Genomic DNA, 27,400 nt, shown 5'->3' on the forward strand with positions numbered 1-27,400 from the left:
ATCCTTTTCAACACGTCTGGCTTCTTATATTGCACCCGTAATTTAGGGTACATGTTCCTGCCAAACATTTATCGAGAAATGTTAGAGCTCATTCTAATGTTTTTATGGGGTTTTTCTATGCTAACATGACATTTTTTTTTTTAAAAATAAACACAGGAGATAGAAATCAATCTGTAATTTTTTTTTTTTTTTTTTTATATTAAAAACATGGTGTCATGTCTGTATAGAATGACCTCAGAAAGAAACTAGAAGGAGCTTTAACATTTCTCAACATTTATCTCCTATGTTGTGACTTGTGTGTAGAGTGCTAGCTAGGCTGCTGGCTATTAGAGGTATATATTCTAACTTTTAATAGAAATTATCCTCTAAATTGGGTTTTAGAATTATTATTTTTTTAATTTAATTTATTAAATTGTCATTAGTCTTTAGAGCATATTAGTTCTCACATGTATTTTTAATACAACATGCAATTTTTACGTGAATTTTTTAAAATATAAATGATAAATATATAGTCCAAATAAAATCTATGTCAATTTAATATATAGATTAAGATAGAAGAATTATTTTAAAGCACTTTGATCGTGTTGATAAACAAATGTTTACTTTCTCTGCAAGATAAGAGACCAAGACCTGTTTCCATCAAGCCCGTCAATTACTAGTCACATTACTATGACTATGACCATTTTATATATTTTCGTTTCTGGCCCTGAATGTGATCCTTTTAGCTCTGAATAATGTTGCCTGCATATATTGTTCTATCTCGATACCTGGCCAAAGTCATAAAAGCTATGTTTGTTTAGGCGAAAAAGATAACGAAGTTGTTAATTATTATCGATTTTCCCTGAACAATAGTATGGCACAGCCCACGGCCACGGGTGTAGCTCATCCTGCTTCAGTTATCGGCCCCAGTTATTGCGCTCCTCATCCTGTCGATCTTGCAATCATCACAAAGACTCCGACTTTAACCGATGGAAACTTTGATGTCATAGACATCCAAGGCAACATCGTTTTTAAAGTTAGAGCACCCTTTACCTGCTTCCAGCGTGCCCGGAGTGTCTTACTTGATGCTGCTGGAAATCACCTAGTAACTTTAAGACCCAAGGTTCGCTATCTACTTCTTAACATCGTTTTTCTATTCACTTTCTCATTTATGTGTGTTGGAATTGGCAAATCTTAATTAGTATGATCAAAACATGGGTCGATTGGCTGTATTTGAGTTAGAATTGAATCAGCTTCGAAATTTGGTTTAGACTTGCAATTTTTGTGTGATATATTGATACTGTTTGGTTCGTGTTTCTTCTAATTTTGAATTTCAATGTTCGTCTAAAAACATCTTTTCACCCCTTTTAGGTGTTCGTGCTTCTTTGGATATAAACTGTTTTTCAGTAAATTAAAATTTTCCTTCATCATTCATGCAGTTAACCTCAAGCCATGATAGATGGAAAGTTTTTAGGGGTGATAGCACAAACTCTGGCGATCTGCTCTTCAGCGCTAAGCGATCTTCAATGTTCCAATGCAAGACCACATTACACGTGTTCTTAGCAAATAACACAAGAGAGGATGTATGTGACTTCAAGGTCAAGGCAACTTTTTCAGAACGATCTTGTGTCATTTATGCTGGAGACTCTTCTACAGAAGTCGCCCAAGTAAGACAATTTCACAACCCTTCAGAAAGATCCACACACACACACACACACACTCATATATATATATATATATATATATATCCAAATCCGGTGCAATAAGGCAATCTATTTGAGAGCCTATATGTACCCTACCTGCCTGCTTGAACAGGTATCGGTAGTTGTTCGAAAGGGTAGAGCCCGCTCCCGCTGTAATAAGACAGCGGATATTATTGCACGGAGTCACCGTCCTCAGTAGGCATAAATTGGAGGCAATTAAGCTGGTTTTGTTATGCCTATGCTGAATCAATTGATAATTAATGTTGGAAATGCAGATGCATAAGAAGCAGTCCTTGAAAAGCGTCTTCCTTGGAAAGGACCATTTCATGGTGACAGTGAATCCCAACATTGATTACGCATTCATAGTTGCGCTTATTGTGATTCTTTACGACATCAACAGACCGGTTTGATACAATCTGGAATTGGTACCAGAAGGATAAGAGCAGGTTAATTGGTTTACTTTTCTGCAATCCTAGATGTGATTTGAAGAACCCTCCTTGGGTTGATGTATGATCGTTGTTAATTTTCAGCGTGATGTTTTGTGGTCCAGCTGAGCATTTATATATTTTCCTTCTAATTAAATAGACAAGAAATATGTTTGTGTAAATAGGGGTGTATATCAAACCTGATGTATATATAGTAGGACGACAAACACCTATTTTGTGGTGCAAACAATGAAAGTATAAAATGAATGATTTTTCCTACAATTTCAATACGTACCCAACCGATGTTTTATCTCAATTTGCTGTCAAATCCCCATAGATATGGTACCATTCTGAAGGGCTGAACAACTCGGCTACACAACCGTTCGAATGGATTACGATTGAGACATACCCGTAGCGACCGAGCGAAATTCAATTTCAACCTGTCTGTAATCGTAATCCTAAACCTTTGAATATGCAATCAGCCTGCAAAGAGGAATTCAGTCACAACGGAGATGCTACAAAATTGTAGTCAATTCTGATAACCAATTGAGAAAGAGTTTCGATGACATTCATGTGTTTGGCCATATGGGCCTTGTTATATCACCACCCATCCCAAAGGCTTAAACTAATAGAAATAAATAAATTTAATCACTTGATGAATACTTTGACGGCCCTAATCCTTGAATATGTCATCTTTTTTTTTTTTTTTGAAAGAAAACCATTCATTAAAACGCCAAGTGTAATTAACACGCCATTGGCATCGACTATTGGATGTGGGACCCACATATAGGAAAAATGATCAAATAGTTAATTTGAAGAAAAAAAAATATTGTTAGAGTTAAAAATTGTGTCAAGAGTTGTATAACAATTATTTTTCTTGTGAACATAGGGATGTATATCAAACATGATGTAGGACGCTGTTGGGAAACTTATCATTCCAAAAGCTTATACAAGCCTGGGACAGGGCCCACAGGTCCATTCGGTCCATCAAGCCTATAACGAGGAGTCACATTTTGTCAAAGGTCCATGAAGATCCGGGCAATCATAAATGCCTCGGATCTAGCCTAGAGTTTCCTAGAAGTTGTGGAGTGCTTGTATAGAAGTATAACTGAGTCCTTGATATATATGTATGAGTGTATAATGTAGTAAGACTTTTCCTGTTTATGTGTACCTGTGTTTAATCTTATTAGCTACAATACGTTTTTAAAACAGAAGCATCATGTTGATAGTAGCTGTTATTGTAAACATATGATAGAAATAAAATGGTTAGCTTATTGTAAAAACCAGTGTGTAATATACTCTTGAGTTTGTGAACTCATACTTTCACCTATGTGAACGTGGCTACTACCACGATCCTGTAGATGCTGATACTTTGTTGCAGGTACTGTAGACGTCGATGAGGACCCTATGGTGCTATACTTAGGATATTACGATTGAGACTCTTTACATTTGATCGTAGATGTGTCGGACTCGGAGAGTCCACTTTTATAGATATTTTTGTATATGACTTGTGTCGTATGTGACACGTATTTTGTATAGCCATTCTTTTATTTAATTAATAATGTGATTAAGCCTTAAACATATACACAATTATATGGTTATGTTGTTGTAATTTATACTTTTCAGTTTATGAGAATTAGTTTCTACTGCATAGTTGTTGTCTCTAATATAAAAGGTACATATTATGGGATGTATACTTTGAATTGGCTGGGTGACTATCGTTATGTCACTGTGCGATTTTATTTTGTATAAAAAAAGAAAATGAGCCGTCACACTCTCCAAGAGATAAGATCTAATCCCACATGGTCTGGGATTAGAATCCAAATTGAATTCTAATCAAAACATTCCCAATGTATCAAAACTATATGCCTATAAATAGGCCACTACCACATGTATCAAATCTCTCTGATTTTTCGTGTGCTCTTATATTTCCCATATTTTGCCTGCAAGAATCTTGTAGGTGGCGAAGAGAGCACATTCCCAAACGACACACCTTCATACCGAAAATTGTATCAAGAACAACAAACACCTATTTTGTAGTGCAAACAATGAAAGTATAAAATGAATGATTTTTCCTGCAATTTCAATACGTACCCAACCAATGTTTTATCTCAATTTGCTGTCAAATCCTCTCATAGATGAGATGAGATTCACATGTTTGAGGTTTGAGCATGTGGGCTCTGATCCCTGAATATGTCATCTTTTTTTGAAAGAAAACCTTTCATTTTTATATACCTATCACATAATACGGGGAAAGAAAGTCTACCAAGTGTAAATTAAAACGCCAATGGCATCGAGAGAGCAAAGGAGAAGAAAGAAATCATGGAACCATTAGAGCACTAGTAGCAGTTACCCTATATTGGTTCCCTTACCTATATTTAGGGAAAATTTCATGAAAAACATCAAAAAACCTCCCACAGCAGATGCCCTATATTTAGATGAGGGGGTTGGGAATGAATAGTGATTCCCAATGTATACATGTCTACTATTCATTCCCTATGTATTATTTTAATATAAAAGAAGTATAATTAATTGATATAGGGAAGAGAGAAAAAGTAGGAAAGAGAGAAAAATAATAAAATAAGAGTAAAAAAATAATATTTAATTGATATAGGGAAAGGTAAGGGAATCTATTGTGGGGTATTTTTTTATAGGGAAGCAAAAAGTAGTTTTGTTCCCTAAACATAGGAAAAATGGTTGGGAATCTGCTGCTAGTGCTCTTATGTCAATTGTCAAAGACAACATAGTCGTCCAACCTCCATAACCAATAAGAAACGAACTAGAATGATAAAATCATATATAGTAATATACTTTCATTTTCAGGATGAAAGCGCCAGAATGACAAATTCTACATGACCAAGCCGGCCAAATTAGACTCACTACTAATATCTTATTTTTTTATGAATAATTATCGACTTTTAAATTGTATATTCCTATATTCTTATAGGATTAAACTTGAACATATATATCCTTGTCAACACGTACGTCTTGCTTCTTATCTTGGTCACCGGTAATTTAGGGTACATGTTCCTGTCAAACATTTATCTCCTATGTTGTGTGTAGAGTGCTAGCTATTAGAGGTATTCTAACTTATAATAGAAATTATCCTCCAAAAATTGGGTTTTAGATTTTTTTTGTAAAAAAAATTTAATTTATTAAATTGACATTAGTTTTAGAGCATATTAGTTCTCACATGTATTGTTAATAGAACATGTAATTTTTACTTGAATTTTTAATATAAATGATAAATATATAGTCCAAAAATCTATGTCAATTTAATAGATTAAGATTGAAGAATGATTTTAAAGCACTTTGATCTTGTTGATAAACAAATGTTTACTTTCTCTGGCAAGATAAGAGACTAAGACCTGTTTCCATCAAGCCCGTTAATTATTAGTCACATTACTATGACTATAACCATTTTATTTTCCTTTCTGGCCCTGATTGTGACCCATTTAGCTCTGAATAATGTTGCCTACATATATTGTTCTATCTCTGTAGCTAGCCAAGTCACGAAAGTTCTGTTTGTTTAGGCGTTAAAAGTTTTTCCCTGAAAAATGTTAAGCAATAAGACGACGTAGTGCCCAGCAAGCAACTGGCGCCGTTTGTTTCAAGGCAAAACGTAAATTTTCTTACAGCCTTGGCCAGAAACAGAGAAATCGAGCTTAAAACGTGTGCTTAATTCCAACAGATTTTTTCTTCCAGCCTTGACCGCAAACCGAGTTCAAAGGGAGGAAAATTGAGTTTAAAACTTGTAGAAAGAAACCTAAGTTGATGAGGAGTTTGGGAAAAATCGAAACCATGTTCATCCAAATTATCCGGTCTTCGAGAGGTTTGGAAAATGCGAGGAAACTCACCCAGCATGTCTCGTGCCTGGAACAATAGGATCAACATGCTGCTAAATCATTGCAATTTTTTTCCTTAAAAAGAATACGAGTATTTTGAAAATGTTGACATGAATTAATGAAAAATTCTAATCGAGGCTAGGGTTGAAAAATTGAAAATGAATATTCTTAATTGACAATTTTAAATCTTGAGTTACTTTAATCCCCCATTTCTCTTAATTTTTTCTCCTTTCTCCTTACCTTTCCCTGCTGCTATCACCTCCTTTGAGACCCCTATTTTGCAATAGTTTACTCTAACCTTACATGCCTCTACGGAGGTATTATCTTTTCTTTCTCTACCAACATCATAGCTTTTATCGGCCATCTCCTTCATTCACTGTATTTTCGGTAATTTTCAACTATTTGCTAATATTTCATTACTGTTTAAATTTAGTTTAGGTTTACTGTTGGGAGCCCACCCCTGTTTCATTAATAAGATCGTCCACTTCATCTTCTTTTGAAATTAGAAGCGGAAAAGATTTACTCTTATAACCCTTTTCTCAGTCAATTAAAAAAAAAACTCCCTACAAGCAATGTCGGAAAGGAAAGAAGGGATTTAATTCTTCCAACCAAATAGAGTCCCTTACGTTACATATTGCCATTTTCTATGTTCTCCAACTTCAAAACACGCGCTAATATATATATATATATGCTTACGCGTCTTCCCACGTATATATGTCATGGAATATTATATATATCTTCGTAGAAGTGGTAGAAGAAGTGTTCAACTCTCAACATTTTCTGCCCCATCAACTTCGTGAATGCATAGTAAGCAAAGCCTGATCAATTAAGTCACTGCGTCTAGCCTCCACAAGAAAAGATAACAAAGTTGTTAATTACTATCGATTTCCCCTGAACAAAAGTATGGCACAGCCGACGGCCACGGGTGTAGTTCATCCTGCTTCAGTTATCGGCCCCAATTATTGCGCTCCTGATCCTGTTGATCTGGCAATCCTCACAAAGAATCCGACTATAACCCATGGAAACTTTGATGTCAAAGACATCCAAGGCAACATCGTTTTTAAAGTTAGAGAACCCCTTACCTTCTTCTTCCAGCGTTCCAGGATTCTCTTACTTGATGCTGCTGGAAATCACATTGTCACTTTAAGCCCCAAGGTTCGCTATCTACTTCATAACATCATATTTCTATTTACTTTCTCATTTATGTGTACGTTTTCGAATTGGCAAATCTAATTAGTATGATCAAAACATGGGTCGATTGGCTGCATGTAATTGAGTTAGAATTGAATCCGCTTCGAAATTTGGTTTAGACTTGCAATTTTTGTGTGATATATTGATACTGTTTGGTTTGTGTTTCTTCTAATTTTGAATTTCAATGTATGTCAAAAAAACACCGATTCACCCTTTTTAGGCGTACGTGCTTCTTTGGATCTAAACTGTTTTTCAGTAGATTAACATTTTCATTCATCATTCATGCAGTTAACCTCAAACCATGATAGATGGAAAGTTTTTAGGGGTGATAGCACAAACTCTGGCGATCTGCTCTTCAGCACTAAGCGATCTTCAATGTTCCAATTCAAGACCACATTACACGTGTTCTTAGCAAGTAACACAAGAGAAGAAGTTTGTGACTTCAAGGTCAAGGGAACTTTTTCAGAACGATCTTGTGTCATTTATGCTGGAGACTCTTCCACAGTAGTCGCCCAAGTAAGATTAACAATTTCACAACCCTTTAGAATATATATATATACAAATCCCGTGCAATAAGGCAATTTATTTGAGAGCCTATACGTACCCTACCTGCTCGAACAGGTATTGGGATAGTTGTTCAAAAAGGCAGAGCCCGCTCCCGCTGTAATAAGACAGCGGATATTGCACGGAGTCTCCGTCCGTAGTAGGCATAAATTGGAGGCAATTAAAGCTGGTTTTGTTATGCCTATACTGAATCAATTGATAATTGTTGGAAATGCAGATGCATAAGAAGCAGTCCTTGAAAAGCGTCTTCCTTGGAAAGGACCATTTCATGGTGACAGTGAATCCCAACATTGATTACGCATTCATAGTTGCACTTATTGTGATTCTTTACGACGTCAACAGATCGCGGGATTGAGACAATCTGGAATTGGTACCAGAAGGATAAGAGCAGCTTCGTTGGTTTACTTTTCTGCAATCCTAGATGTGATTTGAAGAACCTGGCCTCCTTGGGTTGATGTATGATCGTTGTTAATTTTCAGCGTGATGTTTTGTGGTCCAGCTGAGCATTTATATATTTTCCTTCTAAATAGACAAGAAATATGTTTGTGGAAATAGGGGTGTACGTATATCAAACCTGATGTATATATAGTAGGACGACAAACACCTAGCTATTTTGTGGTGCAAACAATGAAAATATAAAATGAATGATTTTTCCTCCCATTTCAATACGTACCCAACCGATATTTTATCTCAATTTGCTGTCAAATCGCCATATATGGCACCATTCTGAAGGGTTGTGGGCCTTTGTTATATCATCACTTATCCCAAAGGCCTAAACTAATATGAAAAAATAAATTTAATCACTTAATCAATACTTTGACAGCCCTAATCCTTGAATATGTCATCTTTTTTTTTGAAAGAAAATCATTTATTAAAACGCCAAGTGTAATTAACACGCCATTGACATCGATTATCGAGAGATCGAGCAAAGGGGAAGAAAGAAATCTTGGAAACATTATATCAATTGTCAAAGACAACAAAGTCGTCCTAACCTCCGTAACCAATAAGAAAAGAACTATATATATATAATGACAAAATCATACATACACTTTCATTTTCAGGATGAAAGCGCCAGAATGAGAAATTCTAGATGACCAAGCCGGCCAAATTAGACGTACTATCTGAAAAATAAAGAGTGAGACTTGGAATCGTGGCAGAAAATGCACCAAAAGGCTTTTTTTTTTTCAACTTGTTGAAACTAGAAAGAAGACAACAAGTGTGTGTTTTTTTTTAATAGATAACATGAGTTACATATATTAATGAATAATGCTATAAGGCAATTACAGAGAATAGAAGTACAAGACCTCATACACCCTAAGCTAAAAAAATTTGACTTAAAACAACTATCTAAACAACACACAAACATTACATGAACAACGTTGGAGCCAATCTTTACATTTATACACAATTTAAATAAAGAAAAAGAGGGCTAATCTAGCTACCATGCCAACAAATAGTCCAATAACAATTGAGCATTACAAAGGCAGATTGTGAACAAAAAACAAATAAAAACCCAAACAAAAACCAAATATGTTACTTGCTGTCAGTATTGTAGAAGATAAGTTGGCCCTGTATGGCTGTATGGCAATCCCTTCACTTCCCCTTTTTTTATTTTTCACTTCTCTAAAAAAAAAATCAATTTCAAAATATTCTTTAACTTTTTTTATTTTTTATATCACATTAACACTTTTTATTATTATTTAAATAAAAAAACTCACTACGATATAATTTTTTTTCACTTCCTATATAAATTCTTTCAATTTTATATCACATCAATCACATTTTACTAAAAGAAAAAACAAATTTCTCCCCACCATGAGAAGAGGGGGTTGCCAAACGCGGCCGTTAGCATCACGTGGGAGGAAAGGTTTGAAGAAGCATAACATAGCGGAGACCACTAATGATTTTAGAGGGTGTAACAAAGGCAGTGGCACTGGTCCTACTGGAAATAAGAAGAGGTTTTTATTTTTTTATTTTTTTTGGTGCGCGACGAGAAAGGAGAAGTGAACGGTGGGCATGGAATTTGACGCTGGAAGGAGTGGCTGCAGGGGTGCCCACGGTGACAACGAGAAGTTAGTGAGACAAGTTTTGAGAATAGGAGTTGGTGTTCAACGATGGGTCAGATTTTTGGGAGATAGCATAAGGAGGGAAGCCAAAGAGAAGGCGCTGCTTCGAATAATGGTTGGGGAAGAAGCAGGGGAAATGAGAAGCAGAGCAAACATGGCTGTTGAAGAAGGAGCACAAAGCAGGAGGACAGGCTGGACGTGCGGGTGTGGTTAAGGTGTTTGACAAAATGACGCAGAGAAGAGTTTCTGAGTGATGGAGAGGAAGGTGAATGGAGAGCTTGCTGGGTATGTGCAGTAATGGTGGAGTCTGAGTAATGTTGTGGTTTAGGAGCAGGGCATCTCGTTGAAGATAAGAGAGATTTTGGGAGAACTGGTTCTGTGGATGTCATGTGAAGGTGAGGTGTTTGATAAAAGTTCTGAAAGAAAGCAAAGAGAAGGGGAAATAGAGGTGAGAGGTTTGGGCCGTGGTCTCTGGATCTCAACTCTGTGTCTGCTGGTGTTGGGTCTTTTGTCGATTGGCCAAATGGTGCGGTAGAGAGGATTGGTGTAGTACGGAAGGGGTGGTTTAGTTTTTTGGAGAGGTTTGGCTGAGGAAAAACGTGCGACATGAAGATAGAAAACCTGAAACTGGGAGATGGTTTAATGTTTGACAAAGGTTGCAACGTGAAGGATCGAAAGATTGACCTTGACCTATTTAGGCTCTGATACCATGTTAGAAAATAAAGAGAATGACAGAAAACAAAGAAGTCAAGATGAAGAAGAGAAGAACACAGGTAAGCTGGAAGGGGAAGCACATCCCAGAAAGGGGGCTGATCCTTGCACAACAGGTTGTGCACAACCTACTCACATGAATGGGACCCACCCATGTGAGTGGTTGTGCACAAGCTTTTCCCGACATGAAATCAGCTTCTAATATGGTTCCTGTCCCTGAGCATGGTTGCTGTCACAGAAGATCAGAGGAGTTAGGAATGAGCTTAGTGTCTTCTGATGTCATGGTTAGCTTGCTGGATCATGGTTTTGAGTCTGATGACTTGCTGATGTTATGTTGGTCTACAGTGGATGACTTGATGTGGTGTAGAGATGCAATGGATGACTTGCGGATGTGGTGCAGAAATTTATTCTCTAACAGTCAAATCCCCATAGATGGCACCATTCTGAAGGGCTGAACAACTCGGCTACACAACCATTCGAATGGGTTACGACTGAGACATACCTATAGTGACAGAGCGAAATTCAATTTCGACTTGTCCATAATCGTAATCCTAAACCTCTGAATAGGCAATCAGTCTGCAAAGAGAAATTTAGTCACAACGGAGATGCTACTAAATTGTAGTCAATTCTGATAACCAATTGAGAAAGAGTTTCGATGACATTCATTTGTTTGGTTGTGTGGGCTCTTGTTATATCACCACTCATCTCAAAGGCTTAAACTAATAGGAAGAAACAAATTTAATCACTTAATCAATATTTTGATAGGCCTAATCCTTGAATATGTCATCTTCTTGAAAGAAAACCGTTCATTAAAATGCCAAGTGTAATTAAAACGCCATTGGCATCGACTATTGAGAGATCGAGCAAAGGGGAAGAAAGAAATCTTGGAAACATTATGTCAATTGTCAAATAATTTTTTTAAAGTCGTCCAACCTAGCTCCTTAACCAAATAAGAAAAGAACTAGAATGATAAGATCATATATATATATATATATATATATATATATATATATATATATATATATATATATTAATATACTTTCATTTTCAGGATGAAAGCGCCAGAATGACAAATTCTAGATGACCAAGCCCGCCAAATTAGACTTACGTACTATTAATATCATATTTTTATTCTTTATGAATAATTATCGACTTTTAAATTGCATATTCCTATAGAATTCTTATAGGAATAAACTTGAACATATCCTTGTCAACACGTTTTGCACGCGCTTGTTATCTTGGTCACCGGTAATTTAGGGTACTTGTTCCTGTCAAACATTTATCTCCTATGTTGTGTGTAAAGTGGTAGCTATTAGTGGTATTCTAACTTTTAATAGAAATTATCTTCTAAATTGGGTTTTCGAATTTTTTTTCTTTTTAATTTAATTTATTAAATTGACATTAATCTTTAGAGTATATTAGTTTTCACATGTATTGTTAATACAACATACAATTAATCTTACGTGAATTTTTTAAAATATAAATGATAAATATATATATATATATATATATATATATATATATATATATATATATATATATATATATATATATATATAGTCCAAATAAAATCTATGTCAATTTAATATATTAAGATTGACGAATTATTTTAAAGCACTTCGAATCTTTGATCCTGTTGATAAACAAATGTTTACTTTCTCGATCTTCAAGATAAGAGACCAAGACGTGTTTCCATCAAGCCCGTCAATTATTAGTCACATTAATTATACTATGACTATGACCATTTTATTTTCGTTTCTGGCCCTGAATGTGACCCTTAATTTTAGCTCTGAATAATATTGTTGCCTGCATATATTGTTCTATCTCGATACCTAGCCAAGTCACAAAAGCTATGTTTTTGGCTTAAAACGTGTGCTTCCAACAGACTTGATCGCAAACCCAGTCCAATGGGAGAAAAATCGAGTTTAAAACTTGTAAAAGAAACCTAATTAAGTTAAGGAGTTGGTGAAAAATCAAAACCGTGTCCGTGTTCATCCAAATCATCCGGTCTTCGAGAGAGGTTTGGAAAATGTGAGGAAACTCACCCAGCATGTCAATGTAGAATATGGATCAAGAGCCATATTCTACATTATTGAGCCACATATATAAAATATAAAAGAGCCCCTCTCACCAAAGACTCAACAAGATAGGCGTGTGTTATTCATTCCTCTTCCTCGTAAATCGTCATGGCTCTACAGGCTCCCACTCCGTCCCCAAGTGGCACACAGTTTGCCTCTCCTGTTCCTATCATCGGCCCTCAGTATTGTGCTCCTTACCCGGTAGATCTTGCAATTGTCCGAAAGGTCCTCACCATTTCCGACGGCAACTTCGTTGTCACAGACGTCAACGGCACCGTCGTTTTCAAAGTCAAAGGAAAAATTCTAACCATTCGTGACCGTCGAGTCCTACTTGATGGTGCCGGAAATCCCATTGTCACTCTTCGACAGAAGGTTTGGATAATTTCGCCATAAGTATGATTCTATATATGTCCTATTTAATCTGTTGGAAGAAATTCTATCAACGTACGTGAAACTCAACATTTTATAATTTTATGTCTTGATTAATTGTTTTATCTCTTTTACATTATTAATTTTATTAGGATATTAATTAAATAATTAAATTTATTACTTTTTTTATTTATCTAATTTTTTTAGATAAATAATTATTTGATATAGTATTAGAACATAATTAAGTTCTTTAACAATTTACTACTCAAAATTTAGACAATAATTATGGACATCCTGAATGTGATAATTTATTTCAGTAGTGGGTGATAATTGAAAGATAGTTTATATGGAATCTACCTTGATGGCTGAGCAGCCAAAATTTTATTTAGACGGGTAAATCTCATATGTACTTTCTCATAATTACTGTCTAAATTGTTAACAATTTGTTGCTCAAATTGCGCGCTGAAGATTTAATCCATCAAAGCAAAAATCATGAGTTCAAACTTAATTTCAAGATATATAAATGGTGAATTAACAATATTATTAGTTAATTGCAAAAGATAATGTTGTTATATATATGTTTCCACGTCCATATGAATGCTCATGTACCAGAACCATTGTTTGGTTTGTGTAGATCATGAGTGCCCATGATAGATGGCAAGTTTTTAGGGGTGAGAGCGTCAAGGAAAGTGATCTAATTTTTACCGTTAAGCGAAGTTCAATCCTCCAATTGAAGGCCAAATTACATGTGTTCTTGGCAAATAACACAAAGGAAGATGTTTGTGACTTCAAGGTTGAAGGAAGTTGGTTAGAAAGATCATGTGTCATTTATGCGGGAGAATCTTCCTCAATAATTGCCCAGGTAAAGCTATCTTTCTTTCTTTTCTTTATTTATTTATTTTTGGTTCAATTAATTAAACATGAGTGTAACATGCGAATATAAATTGACATTATAGAAGATAGAAATCACATTTTTTTTTTATTTCACAATTATTTTATAATGTGGATTTGATAATTGTAATTGGTTCTTTGATCGGTCTTTGTTAAAAAAATTTAAGAGTCGATTAGAATTGCGACATCACAATTACCCCACAATGTTATCAAGACATGTGTACGTTTTTGTTTTCAGTGAAATGATTGAGCTTTCTCTTGTTAAATATTAATTTATTATTTTCTTATTAGCTTGAACTTTTTAAATAAGTGATTATTTAATATATTATCAAAGCAAAGGTCATGGATTCAAATTTTGTGTCTACAATTTATCTCTCATTTCAATTAAATATTATATGTATTGAGCTCCACTTATTAAGGGAGGAGTTTTAAAATATCAATTGAATGATTATATTCACCATCTCCTATTAACTTAAGCTTTTGAAATATATGATAATTTATGGAATAGGATCCTCCCCAATATTCCTTTCAACGCAATCTTTAAAAGCGTCACGTGTCCCTTGAGTATGAGAAAATCACATTTTTTTTTTATTAAAGCTATTTAAAAAGCACGTGCTATTAAAAAAAAAAAACATTTGTTTCACACGGGGACACATGACACTACTTTTAGAGATTGGATTGAAACAATTTTCTACAAACTAGAAATTTTTTGTCATTTAATGAAATGAAGATGGGTTATTTCATAGTCAAAATTTAATGTTGTTATATCTAACGGTGTAGATAATGCCGTGTGATAAATATGTTGGTATGCCATTTAAAAATTTTAAATGATGTGCCATCATTTACACCATTTGATACAATAACATTAAACCATTATCATGAAATGTTGAAAAGGTGAGTAGCCTCATCCATAAGTGACTTTTTAATTAGCTGTCTTAAATAGCTAGGGAGAATTTTAGACTAATTCCATTGATTAATGTGGAACAAGTAATTCTATATGCAAGACTCTTATAACCCTTTTATCCCAAAAAGTGATGTGGCTTTTGAAATTGTTGAATCAAATTCACTAATAATTCATCTCAAATTTAATGATAATTTTAAAATGCTTGAAAGAATAAAAAAGATAAAAGTCTTGCGTATAGTATTACGTACCCCCATGAAAATTGCAGATGCATAAGAAGCTAACTGTCAAAAGTGTTTTGATTGCAGATGCATAAGAAGCTAACTGTCAAAAGTGTTTTGATCGGAAAGGACAACTTCAGCGTGACGATTTATCCTAGCGTTGATTATGCATTCATAGTTGCGCTGGTGGTGATTCTTGATGGGATTAACCACGATGACGTTGAATGAGACGATTTGAAATTGCAAGTAGCAGGAGGTTTTGATGCGTGTTTGGCTTGGTCTACTCTGCTATGTTCGCCACCATTGCACTTAACCCATTTTTACTTAAATAATGTGGTTGGTACTTAGTTGAATATCATAATATAGTTATCCTTCTTTTGTGAAATAAGCAGGAGGTTTGCTGTAGAAATTTTGATTAACATTTACATTGGAGACTAGTGCTCCACTTGTTTTGACGTTAAATTAGAAAAATAATTTTCAGGAAAATGATATCTGCCGAAACATGTCATGTTGTTTATGATCATGAATGATACGGTCTAAAGAAACATGACTTGGAAAGCGATTGAATCTAAGCTAATTTACATGAGGGCGAGAGAAGACTATTCAATAACACATTCACATTTTTAGCGTTAAGCGAAGTTCAATCCTCCAACTAAGGACCAAGATACATGTGTTAATTGGCAAATAACACAATGGAAGATGTTTGTGACTTCAAGGTTGAAGGAAGTTGGTTAGAAAGATCCAGTGTCGTTTATACTGGAGAATCTTCCTCAATAATATATGGAAAATGTTAAATTTACAACACTATCACAACAATTACACAACAACCCCTCACATGAAGGTGGATCCCACATAGTGGGGCCCACCCTCATGTGAAGAGTTGTTGTGATGGTGTTGTGTATGAATCAAATCTCAGAATATATTGCCCATGTTGATATATACAGTATTTCGGTAGGTGACGTGTCGATCAATTTTTTCGTCAATGTACCACTTATCTATGGTGCACGATCCCTCCCCGAATGACGCGTTGCTGGAGCAGTTTTTGGATGCACGATCTAGGTGCGCATCATGTGTCGTGTGTCTCTGGCTTGCCGGGTAATCCCGAGATATTCGCGGATTCCGATTACTTGATTCACCTGAACCAACTATCCGGATGGGATGGTTGGGTCGGATGAATCGGGTTGGGCCCAAATGAATTTTGATGGATTTTGATACTTGGTGTGACAACTATCTTCCTTCAATAGTTCGACCTGGTCGGTCGGACCCAATGGGCCCGGCTGATCGGGTTGGGCCTAACAACCGAGGAGACCAATATTCTTTTTCTTTTTCTTTTTTAATTAATTGGACATGAGTGTAACGTGCGAATACAATGGTGATGTAATAGTCTTAACTAACTATTGGATCAATCGTTGTTAAAAAAATAATAATAATAATTGGTTGAGACTACCACATCTGCATTGTAGGATAATTATAAAATAATTTTTTTTTTCTAACATTATCCAATTACAAAAGAGCAAGAGAAATATGAGAAACTATATATTTTTTTATCCCACAATGCTGACATGACAGTTACAACCAACCCTTGAATTAATATTTATTTAATATATATATATATATATATATATATATATATATATATATATATATATATATATATATATATAAACAACATTTTTATCCTACAGTGTACCTACCCTTGAATTAATCATTGTTAAAAACTAAAAATAAAAATAAAAATCCAAAGAATTGGTTGAGACTCCGATATCACAATTATCTAACAATGTTATCAACATGTGTGCACGTTTTTCTTCCTCAATGATTGAGCTTTCTCTTGTTAAAATATTAATTTATTATTTTCTTATTATGACGATTTAACGTAATATCAAAGTAAAAGTCCTGAATTCAAACTTTTCATCCGTAACTCACCTATCATTTCAATTGAATATTCTATATGTTGGGCTTTATTTATTAAGGAGGAGTGTTAAAATATTAATTAAATGATTATATTCATTATCTCATATTAATTTAAGCTTTTGAAATATGTGATAATTTATGGAATAAGATCCTCTTAATTTCGTGAATGATATAAATTTCTTATAAACTGATTTGTAGGAGTTTCTTCAACCCAATTCTTCAAAGTGTCATGTGTCCCTTAAGCATGTGAGAAAGACATTTTTTATTTTATTTTTATTAATACTATTAAAAAAGTATGCAAGAAGCATGTGCTAGCTATTAAAAAAACATGATTTTTTCACATGCTAGGGACACATGACACTTTTAGAGACTAGGTTTGAGGAATTTTCCTACAATCCATTTTGTATGAAATTTTTGTCCTTTTGTGAAATAGAGATAAGTCATTTTATCATTTCATGGTCACGATTTAATATTATTTTATCTAACAGTGTGAATGGTGCTACCTGATAAATTTGTATGCATGTTCTTAAAAAATTTAAATAATTTGACATCATTTGCACCACTGAATGTACTTTAAGCTCTGATCAAGAAATCGTGAGATAGAGAGTAGCCTCGTCCATAATTTAGCACCTTTAAGGTGATTTATTAATTAGCTGTCTTAAATATGGAGAATCTTATACTAATTTTGCTTATCATGCGCTGATGTATACGAAGGAAACTGTCGAAAGTGTTTTGATCGGAAAAGATAACTTCAGCGTGATGATTTATCCTAAGAGCACTCACATTGGGTTATGTAAAATTCAGTTTTAACTAAGATAGATAACAAAACTCCTAAAACCACCCCCCATCTGATTCTCTACTCCAAACCTAAAATACATATGGCTTGCATTTGTAAATAGTGCAACGCAACATAAGACGTTGTACTATTCACAGATGTATCATTATTTTATGCTTAAAAGTCTATGTGAATCTCTCTTTAACTGGGGTTTGGATGGCATCTTGGAGAGCCTCGGTGGGGTCCATCCCGAGATCGTGCGCCTAGCCTTCGCTGTCATCTTCGATGGATCTGGCCATTTGCACCACGATCGTTCACCCCCCCCCCCCCCTTCTATGTCGATCTTAAGGATCTTCTTCAATTTTATTTTATTTTATTAAATTTTTTTAATTTTTAATTTTTTTTTTTGGTTTCTAAGTTGTGACTTTTCTTTTGTGTTGAGGATGGCTCCTCACGGCATTGTTTTCTCTTGCCAGATGCGGCTCATGTTCTCGACTTCGAGTGGGAATTTGAGGATGGCTTTCGAGCCGTGGAGCTTGAATGCGGCTCGGTCGTAGGCCTTGACGGCTTCTATAGCCATGTCGAAGGTCCCCAGCCACATGCATAAGCTGCGATGAATGGGATCTTGGATCTCCGCCTCGTACTTGCCCCCCGACCGTTGTCGGACCCCTCTGTAGTGTTTTTCACTTCTACACTTGGGTTTTCTGGAACGGACAGGGAAGGTTGAGGTTGTGCATTTGGGTTCCCGAATTGGATCTACTCTGTTTTGCTTTTGCTCGGGAGCTAGATCTTCAATGCGGGGCTGATTGTTGGAAATTTCCAATGGGTGAGTTTTTTGGATTGGCCGAATGGTGAGTTTTCTGGAAATTTCAGTGTTTTTCTTGTAGTATAGAGAGTTGTTGGATCTTTCTGGAACAGTTGGTTAAATGAATGGCGCGAAAGAATATAAAGTTAAAAATAGATAATCGAATGTATGATGCCTTTTAAAATTCATTAGTTAAATTAAATAAAATGAGTTTTGGTTAGCTATTTTAAATTGAAAAATAGAGAAGCCATTGAGACTGCTCTAACATTGATTATGCATTAGTAGTGACTCTTGTCATGATTCTTGATGGGACGGCGCCCTTTGAATGAGATTATTTGAAATTGCAAGTCGAACAAGGTTTTGATGTGTTTGGCTTGGTCTACTATGCTCTTTTCACCACGATTGCACTTTTGTGCCAGGGGACCAAAGCAATATAAACTTTGAGTAATGGGAGTGATGAACAGAATTACTCATAAAATTTTTGAATAACATTGCCATTGGACACTAAGGGTAATGCCCCGCAGTTAAATAACAAGGTGTAAGTGCAAATATCTTATTTCACACATGACGCCATTACATCAGACATAATAAATCTTGCAACATTATATTTTTTGTCTTTTAAAAGTTATCACTCGCATAACACATCAAAAGTGATGTACAAACTTCAATTAAATAAATATAAACATTGTGCTTTTATATGAAAAATACACTAGCTAGTGAATTAATTAAACATAAGTGCTATAAGCGGCACATTAGCAACTATAAGCAAAAGTACTTATACAACTCAAAGAGTAATTTTATAGTCCTCCCAAATGTCATGTGACTTTTAAAATCACTATTGTATCAAGATCTAGTATTGATCATCTCAAATTCGATGATGATTTAAAAAGTCACACGACATTTTGGAGAACACAAAGAGAAAGAGTCCTTATAGCATTACTCATAATCTAATTAAACATGGTAGTCTATAAGAGAAAGGGGGCACACGTTAGCCTGAACCGAAATGACCTATAGAGAAATATGAGTCCTGGCCTTATCCTCTTTCTCAACACTTCCCAATATCTATGTAATTATGGGATTTCCACATTTACAAATGCGGATAAGTGAGTTCATAGTCCCAATAAATATAAGAATTATTGAGTTGATAAAAAGTATTCTTCACATATTTATTGTAACGGCCTGTTTGGATCATTGTATGCAACTATTGCGCAGTGGAATAAGGTTCTGTTGATCATTGGGCTTCAAAGAAATAGACTAGATCATACACGAAAAAAAAAAAAAATTAATTAATTAATTGCACAAAAGAGAACAATAACTGATTGGGACATGTTAGATATTCATCTCCTAATCATCTTTTACTCATTTTCATAAAATAAAGTTTTAAGTTCTACAGATTAAATGATGAATTTAAAAAATGTGATGGATAAAAATTAGAAGAAAATAAATTTGTATCATTTTCTTAACTAAATATGGCCTTGAGAGTGTGGGCTCTTAATCATTCTCAGGAACCAGAGAAAGCTAAAAGCAAAAGCTAGAGAGAAAAATTATCTCTCTCTTGGCTGAATTTTTGGTGTCTAGGCATTAAACTTTTTGCTTCTACTAATGACCCCCATTTATAGGCTTTGGGTTGCTTGGAAAGGTATGAGAATTAACCCAAGTACCTTTAGAGCTAGGATTAGTTAAAGTAATCAACTCCCAAGTCTCTTCGAGTTTGACCTTCTCCCCTTGGTAATACACGGCCATTTATGGGACATGAGTCTTGAGGCTCAGGCCTCCCAATCTCCTTTTGTTCAAAGCTTGGGTTCCCAAAGTTTATTTAATTATTTATGCACAGAGATATAATTTCTAAGTCCAAATAATTTCCAATACTTTGACCACTTAGGAATTAAAAAATAAGTAGCTTAAGGACATTCACATGTATATGATAAAAAATAAGTAATAAGTAATCAATAGGACACATATGAACAATCATATATATCTCATGTTCTCTAAATATATTAGTGAACAAACAACTTTTATTGCTACACAAAATATCATGCAGGTCAATTGAAGTTTATGGCACAATATATCCTTAACAGTTTAGAGACCATTCCCAACACAGCTGTGTTAAGTTTTTCAAAAAGAGGTAGTTATCATATGAAAATACAGGTAACAAGATAAATATTGAAACGATGTTTGATAGCATTTCTTCGAAATATCATATAAATAGTTATGTATCATTTTAATTATACACATGAAAATTACTAATAATTCTATAAGAAAGATTAGAATGATCATCTCAAATTTAATGGTGATTTAAAAACCATATGACATTTGGAAGGATACAAAAAAAACTCTATATATTGCTCTGGATAAGAAGAATGGAAACCTTATTAGCTGAACTAGAATAAAGACGATTTGTCTCTTTCATCAACTTTTTATTAATTTAAATATTAAACCCATTTGGATCTTATTGAGGATACAGTATAAGTTTGACTAATAAATTAATCACTTGGGTCTCACAAAATCGAGGGTTTTTCGACATGCAAAATAATTGTTGCATAATTCTTGACATAATTTTTGTGAAACTCTAACAATTTTTTTCAAGCTAACCATTAAATTCGTTTTTTTATATGTACCCTACATATTCAATGGTTAATTTATTTTTTTTAAAAAAAAAAATTATTAGAGTTACAAAAGTGTTATACGAAAATTATAAACATATTATATCCCTTGATCGACATCATGCATGAATCATATGACTAAATTTGGTCAAGAGCATTAAAGTGCAATTGCAGCAAAATATCCCAAGTAGTGGCCTTTCCTCCCATTGGTTCTTCAAAATTTCCAAACAATTGGTTTTTCCAGATATCATATCTTTCCACTTCATGACATAGTTATTGATTTTTATTTAATTAAACAAACAAAATCATAAAATCATATTTAAAGTCTAATTTTGTATTTTTATTTTTTTAAAAAAAATTAATAATTGTGTCGATAGACAATAATTGTGTCTTCGAATCATTTCTCTTTTCCTCGTGGACCACGTTGGGCAAAATTAGTGGACCATGAGCAATCATTATATAGCCACTGTATGTATGGGCTCTTTCCTTTTACTTTCGAGATTGTGAAATCTCGGACAAAGGTGTATTCAAACTTTGGGATTTTTGTTTCTAAAAATTTAACATTTAAAAAGGAAAAAAAAAAAAAAAAACCCAGCAACCATCCTTCTCCGGCGGCCACACACTACACAGTCACCCCATATATATATATATATATATATATATATTTTTTAACATAGTAAATTAGCTTTTACTTCTGTAAAGGCTAAACGATGTCCTTTCCAAATATTTTTATAACAATGGAAAAGTTATTGGTACACAATATTATAGTGTACAAAATTTATACACCAAAACATATTAGTGAGATTTATACATGTAAAATTTATATACACGAGTCAAATATTGTGCAAAAATCTTTTTCCTTTATAAAAAATGTTTTGAGTTGTTTGTAGTATTGTCTTGGGAATGGAAACAAATGTCTTTGTTTATTAATATATTTTGAGAAATATTTTAGTTTTAGTTTTAAAAAAATATTTATGGGACATAAAAATAAAAATAAAGATACATTTTTTTATTTTTATTTTAAGTTGTTTGTTAATATTTTTTATTTTAAACAGAAAACAAGAAACAAACAATTAGAGTGCATATAAAATAGGGTTAAATACATTCCACCCCCTTATGGTTTAACGCCTTTATATTTTACTTTTTGTAGTTCATTTCATATCGTAAATAGTATTTCGTTTATAACTAAAGACGGAGATGGTATTTCCGTCGAACTTCCGTCCAAAATTGACGAAAGTCTACGTCAACACCTTAAAGGTGTTGACACGTGTCCTATACATTAAAAAAATTAAAAAACTGAAAATAAAAAGCTTTAAAAATGAAAAAATAAAAAAATAAAAAATAAAAAGCTAAACAAAATAAAAAATAAAAGCTTTGAAAAATAATAAAAAAATGTTTAGGGGCTTTGGTCGAACCACCCCGACAAGGCCAAAGACCCCCGCCCCCCCAAAAAAAAAGGTGGGGGGGGTGGGTGGCGCGCGGGGTTAGGGGTTTGGCTCTTGAGCTATCTTTTTTCTTTTTTCCTTTTTCTTTTGTTTTTTTTTTTTAACTTTTTTAATAAATAAGACGTGTTAACACCTTAGAAGTGTTGACGTAAACTTCCGGCAATTTTTGGACGGAAGTACCATTTTCGTCTTTAGTCATAAACGAAGTATCATGATCTATCATACAAAATGAATCACACGGAGCCAAAAAAAAATTAAAACGTTAAATCACGTGGAGCAAAAAACGTATTTATCCCTATAAAATACAAGTCGGTGTTTTGAATTTTCATGTTTAAAAGGCTTGCATTCAATGGATGAATTTCAAAAAAATAATTCAATTAATCAAAAACAAGCGCGCGTTAATCAAAATAATTACTTTAGCCCACGCAAGTAATTATTTGGTATAAATTTTGGGCTCGATACTCTGAAGAACTGATGAGGATCATTCTCATTTTAAGCCAAATATATATATATATATATATATATATATATATGCACACATTGTCACTCCAATATACAATTTTTGACTACTTTTGCTTACGTAACAACTTTAACTTTTACTTTCTTTTTCTTTTTTCTATTTTTTATTTAAGAAATAAAAAAAAAAAAAAAAAAAAACCCAAAAACTAGCTAAGGTACTACTTTGCCACATAGGCAAGGTAATAAAAAATTATGTCTTGGGGTAACAAAAAATCATATATATATATATATATATATATATATATATATATATATATATATATATATATATATATATATATGTTATCCTATCATTTAAAATTTTAAATAATATGACACCAATGACTCAATTAAATAGAAAAAAGCAAAATTTTTATTTATACAGCTCTTCATTTCACTTTAAATGAAGCCTATCCTAATAAAGCATGATGATCCTCTTCATTTCAAGTGGTCAATATTTGATATTGTTGTATCTACATTATTTAAATTTTTTCAACAACGTGCCACTATATTTATCCTGTGATATTATCTACGCCTATAAATCCACTAATATTAAATCCTGGCAGTAAAATAGAAAATATTCCATTCTGCATGTCCAAAATATCAACAAATTAAAGCAAGAGTTTGTGGCACAAGAAGGCCATGCGACTGTGGGTACTTGAGACAGCTTTCACTTGGAATCTTCTTGAAACTAGCATGCATGATGCATGATGCATCCATCTAAAACATATATTGGTGCCCGATCAATTCGAACTGCAAATACGGGGCCCCTCAAAGCATAATAATAGAAAGCCTCACACATAAATAGCCCCTCGATCTTGACCAAAGACTCAACCAGATAGGTGTGTTATTCCTCTTCCCCCTCGTAATCATGGCTCTACCGGCTCCCACTCCAGCCCCAAGTGGCACACAGTTTGCCTCTCCTGTTCCGATCATCGGCCCTCAGTATTGTGCTCCTTACCCGGTAGATCTTTCAATTGTCCGAAAGGTTCTCACCATTTCCGACGGCAACTTCGTTGTCACAGACGTCAACGGCACCGTCATTTTCAAAGTCAAAGGAAAAATTCTAACCCTTCATGACCGTCGAGTCTTACTTGATGGTGCCGGAAATCCCGTTGTCACTCTTCGAGAGAAGGTTTGTATAATTTCGCCATAAATATTATTCTATGTCCTATTTTGTCGGCAGAAATTCTATCGATGTGAATTTTTTATTTTTTATTTTTGTCTTTTTTGTTTTATCTCTCTTACATTATTTTATTAGGATATTAATTCAATAATTAAATTTATTACTTTTTATTTATCTAAATTTGTTAGGTAAATAATTATTTGAATTATTAAAACTTAATTATTTGGCCGAGCACCCCCAAATTTATTTAAGCAGGTAGTGATAATTGAAAAATAGTTCATATGGGATCTACCTTGATGGCTAGGCAGCCCAAAAGTTATTTAGACAGATGGATCTCATGTGGACTTTATCATAATTACTCTCCAAATTGTTAACAATTTGTTACCGCAATGAAGATTCAATCCATCAAAACAGAAATGATCATGAGTTCAAATTTTCAAGATAAATGGTAAATTAACACTATTATTAGTTAATTGCAAAAGATAATGTTGTTATATATTGTTTCCACGTCCATAAGAATGCTTATATACCAGAACCATTGTTTGGTTTGTGTAGATCATGAGTGCCCATGATAGATGGCAAGTTTTTAGGGGTGAGAGCGTGGAGGAAAGTAATCTAATTTTTAGCGTTAAGCGAAGTTCAATCCTCCAACTGAAGGCCAAGTTACATGTGTTCTTGGCAAATAACACAAAGGAAGATGTTTGTGACTTCAAGGTTGAAGGAAGTTGGTCTGAAAGATCTTGTGTGGTTTATGCTGGAGAATCTTCCTCAATAATTGCCCAGGTAAAAGCTATCTTTCTTTTTTATTTATTTATTTTTGGTTCAATTAATTGGACATAAAGTGTAACATGCTAATACAAATTGACATTATAGAAGATAGAAATTATATATTTTATCTCACAATTATTTTATAATATTGATTTGATAGTTTTAACTAATTCTTTGCTCAGTCCTTGTTAAAAAATTCAAGGCCTGGTTAGGATGCAACATTGCAATTACCCCCACAATCTAATCAAGACGTGTGCACGTTTTTGCTAACAGTGAAATGATTGAGCTTTCTCTTGTTAAATATTAATTTATTATATTCTTGTTAGTTTAAGCTTTTGAAATAAGTGATTATTTAATATAGTATCAAAGCAAAGGTCATGAGTTCAAATTTTTTGTCTGCAATTCATCTCTCATTTTAATTAAATATTATATGTGTTGGACTTCACTTATTAAGGAGGGTTTTAAAATATCAATTGAATGATTATATTCATGATCATCTCCTATTAAATTAAGCTTTTGAAATATGTGATAATTTATGGAATAGGATCATTCTCAATCCTTTCAACCCAATTTTTAAAAATGTCATGTGTCCCTTGCGTATGTAAGAATCACATATACTTTTCTATTAAAGCTATTAAAAAAAACACTTAAGAAGCACATCTATTAAAAAAAAACATGCGTTTCTCATATGTTAAGGGATATATGACATTTTTAGAGGTTGGATTGGAAGATTTTTCTTAAACCCTAATTTGTAGAAAATTTATGTCCTGTCATGAAATGGAGATGGATTATTCATGGTCAAGATTTAATATTGTTATATCTAATGGTATAGATGATGCCATGTAATAAATATGTTGACATGCTATTTAAAATTTTTAAATGACGTGTCATCATTTATACCGTTAGATATAATAACATTAAATCCTGATCATAAAATGTTGAAAAGGTGAGTAGCCGTGTCCATAAGTTATTTTTCAATAGGCTGTCTTAAAGAGGGAAAATTTTAGACTAATTTCGTTGATTAATGTGGAATGAGTAATGCTATATACAAGACTCTTATACTCTTTTATCCCAAAAAGTGATGTAGCTTTTGAATTTACTATTGAATCAAAATTCAATAATAATTCATCGTAAATTTAATAATAATTTTAAAAATCACATCACATTTAAATGATAAAAAAAGATAAAAGTCTTGCTATAGCATTACGGTTGCCACGTGGAAATTGCAGATGCATAAGAAGGAAACTGCCAAAAGTGTTTTGATCGGAAAGGACAACTTCAGCGTGACGATTTATCCCAACGTTGATTATGCATTCATAGTTGCCCTTGTGGTGATTCTTGATGGGATTAACAACGACGACGTTGAATGAGGTGATTTGAAATTGCAAGTAGCAGGAGATTGTGATGCATGTGTTTGGCTTGGTCTACTCTGCTATGTTCACCACGGTTGCACTTAACCTATTTTTACATAAATAATGTGGTTGGTACTCGATTAGTTGAATATCATAATATGTTATCCTTCTTTTGTGAAATAAGCAGGTTGCTTGCTGTAGAAATTTTGATTAACATTTACTATTGAGACTAATGTTTCGTTTGTTTTGACGTTAAATTAAAAAATAATTTTTAGAAAAATTTATGCCGACGTTTATGATCATGAATAATGCGGTCTAAAGAAACATGACTAGGAAAGCGATTGAACCTAAACTAATTAACATGAGGGCGAGGGAAGACTATTCAATAACACATTCACATTTTTAGCGTTAAGCGAAGTTCAATCCTCCAACTAAGGACCAAGTTACATGTGTTCGTGGCAAATAACACAAATGAAGATGTTTGTGACTTCAAGGTTGAAGGAAGTTGGTTAGAAAGGTCTTGTGTCGTTTATGCTGGAGAATCTTCCTCAATAATTACCTAGGTAAACGCTATCTTCCTTTTCTTTTTTTTCTTTTCTTTTTTTTTCCTTTTTGTTTTTTTAATTAATTGGACATGAACGTGCAAAAACAATGTTGATGTGATAGTCTTAACTAACTATTGGATCAATCGTTGTTAAAAAAAAAAAAAAAAAAATCAATAATTGATTGAGACTATTTATACCACATATGCATTGTATGATAATTATGACATAAAAATGTTATTTCTAACATTATTCAATTACAAAAGAGTAAGAGTAATGCTAAAAATTATATTTTTTTTTAGGATTAAACACTTTTTTAGTCCCTGAGTTTTGACAACTTTATTTTTTAGTCCCTGAGTTTCAATTCGCATCACAGATGATACATCAATTTTGGGAAATGACCAAATTAGTACCTCGGTTAACTTCTCCGTCCAAAAACTAACGGTCCGCCACATGTCAACCTCAGAAGTTGAAACATGGCACTATATAAAAAAATTAAAAATAAAAAATAAAAAATCTTTAAAAGTCAATTAAAAAATTAAAAAATAATTGAAAAAACTAAAAAAAAAAAAAGGGTTGGCTCTCAGCCACCCCCTTGGCCACCATGGGGGTGGCTGCCCACCCCCAT

General features: G+C 33.6%; 5 protein-coding genes across 5 annotated transcripts; 4 read left to right on the plus strand and 1 right to left on the minus strand.

Annotated features, from left to right (window-relative positions):
* Window positions 1-642: 642 nt before the first annotated feature.
* LOC133874118 (protein LURP-one-related 15-like) lies at window positions 643-2,389 on the plus strand. The gene is made up of 3 exons (XM_062311954.1): window positions 643-1,102; window positions 1,419-1,646; window positions 1,958-2,389. Exons 1-3 carry the CDS (start codon window positions 854-856, stop codon window positions 2,090-2,092), a joined length of 612 nt encoding a protein of 203 aa, XP_062167938.1. The 5' UTR covers window positions 643-853; the 3' UTR covers window positions 2,093-2,389.
* A 4,296-nt stretch (window positions 2,390-6,685) lies between these two features.
* Window positions 6,686-8,367, plus strand: LOC133874117 (protein LURP-one-related 15-like). Its single transcript, XM_062311953.1, has 3 exons — window positions 6,686-7,107; window positions 7,432-7,659; window positions 7,925-8,367. Exons 1-3 carry the CDS (start codon window positions 6,856-6,858, stop codon window positions 8,060-8,062), a joined length of 618 nt encoding a protein of 205 aa, XP_062167937.1. The 5' UTR covers window positions 6,686-6,855; the 3' UTR covers window positions 8,063-8,367.
* Window positions 8,368-12,455: 4,088 nt separating this feature from the next.
* LOC133873153 (protein LURP-one-related 15-like) lies at window positions 12,456-15,399 on the plus strand. Its single transcript, XM_062310884.1, has 3 exons — window positions 12,456-12,934; window positions 13,566-13,793; window positions 15,032-15,399. The coding sequence occupies exons 1-3, from the start codon at window positions 12,671-12,673 to the stop codon at window positions 15,170-15,172; spliced, it is 633 nt and encodes a 210-aa protein (XP_062166868.1). The 5' UTR covers window positions 12,456-12,670; the 3' UTR covers window positions 15,173-15,399.
* A 2,685-nt stretch (window positions 15,400-18,084) lies between these two features.
* Window positions 18,085-20,181, minus strand: LOC133873445 (ethylene-responsive transcription factor 5-like). Its single transcript, XM_062311146.1, has 2 exons — window positions 20,100-20,181; window positions 18,085-18,542 (listed from the first exon to the last, which is right to left on the minus strand). The coding sequence occupies exons 1-2, from the start codon at window positions 20,179-20,181 to the stop codon at window positions 18,085-18,087; spliced, it is 540 nt and encodes a 179-aa protein (XP_062167130.1).
* A 3,619-nt stretch (window positions 20,182-23,800) lies between these two features.
* LOC133873745 (protein LURP-one-related 15-like) lies at window positions 23,801-26,413 on the plus strand. The gene is made up of 3 exons (XM_062311495.1): window positions 23,801-24,119; window positions 24,666-24,893; window positions 26,108-26,413. Exons 1-3 carry the CDS (start codon window positions 23,856-23,858, stop codon window positions 26,246-26,248), a joined length of 633 nt encoding a protein of 210 aa, XP_062167479.1. The 5' UTR covers window positions 23,801-23,855; the 3' UTR covers window positions 26,249-26,413.
* The last annotated feature ends 987 nt before the right edge of the window (window positions 26,414-27,400 follow it).

This window comes from Alnus glutinosa, chromosome 7, assembly GCF_958979055.1.
Source record: "Alnus glutinosa chromosome 7, dhAlnGlut1.1, whole genome shotgun sequence".
Classification (NCBI taxonomy): domain Eukaryota; kingdom Viridiplantae; phylum Streptophyta; class Magnoliopsida; order Fagales; family Betulaceae; genus Alnus; species Alnus glutinosa.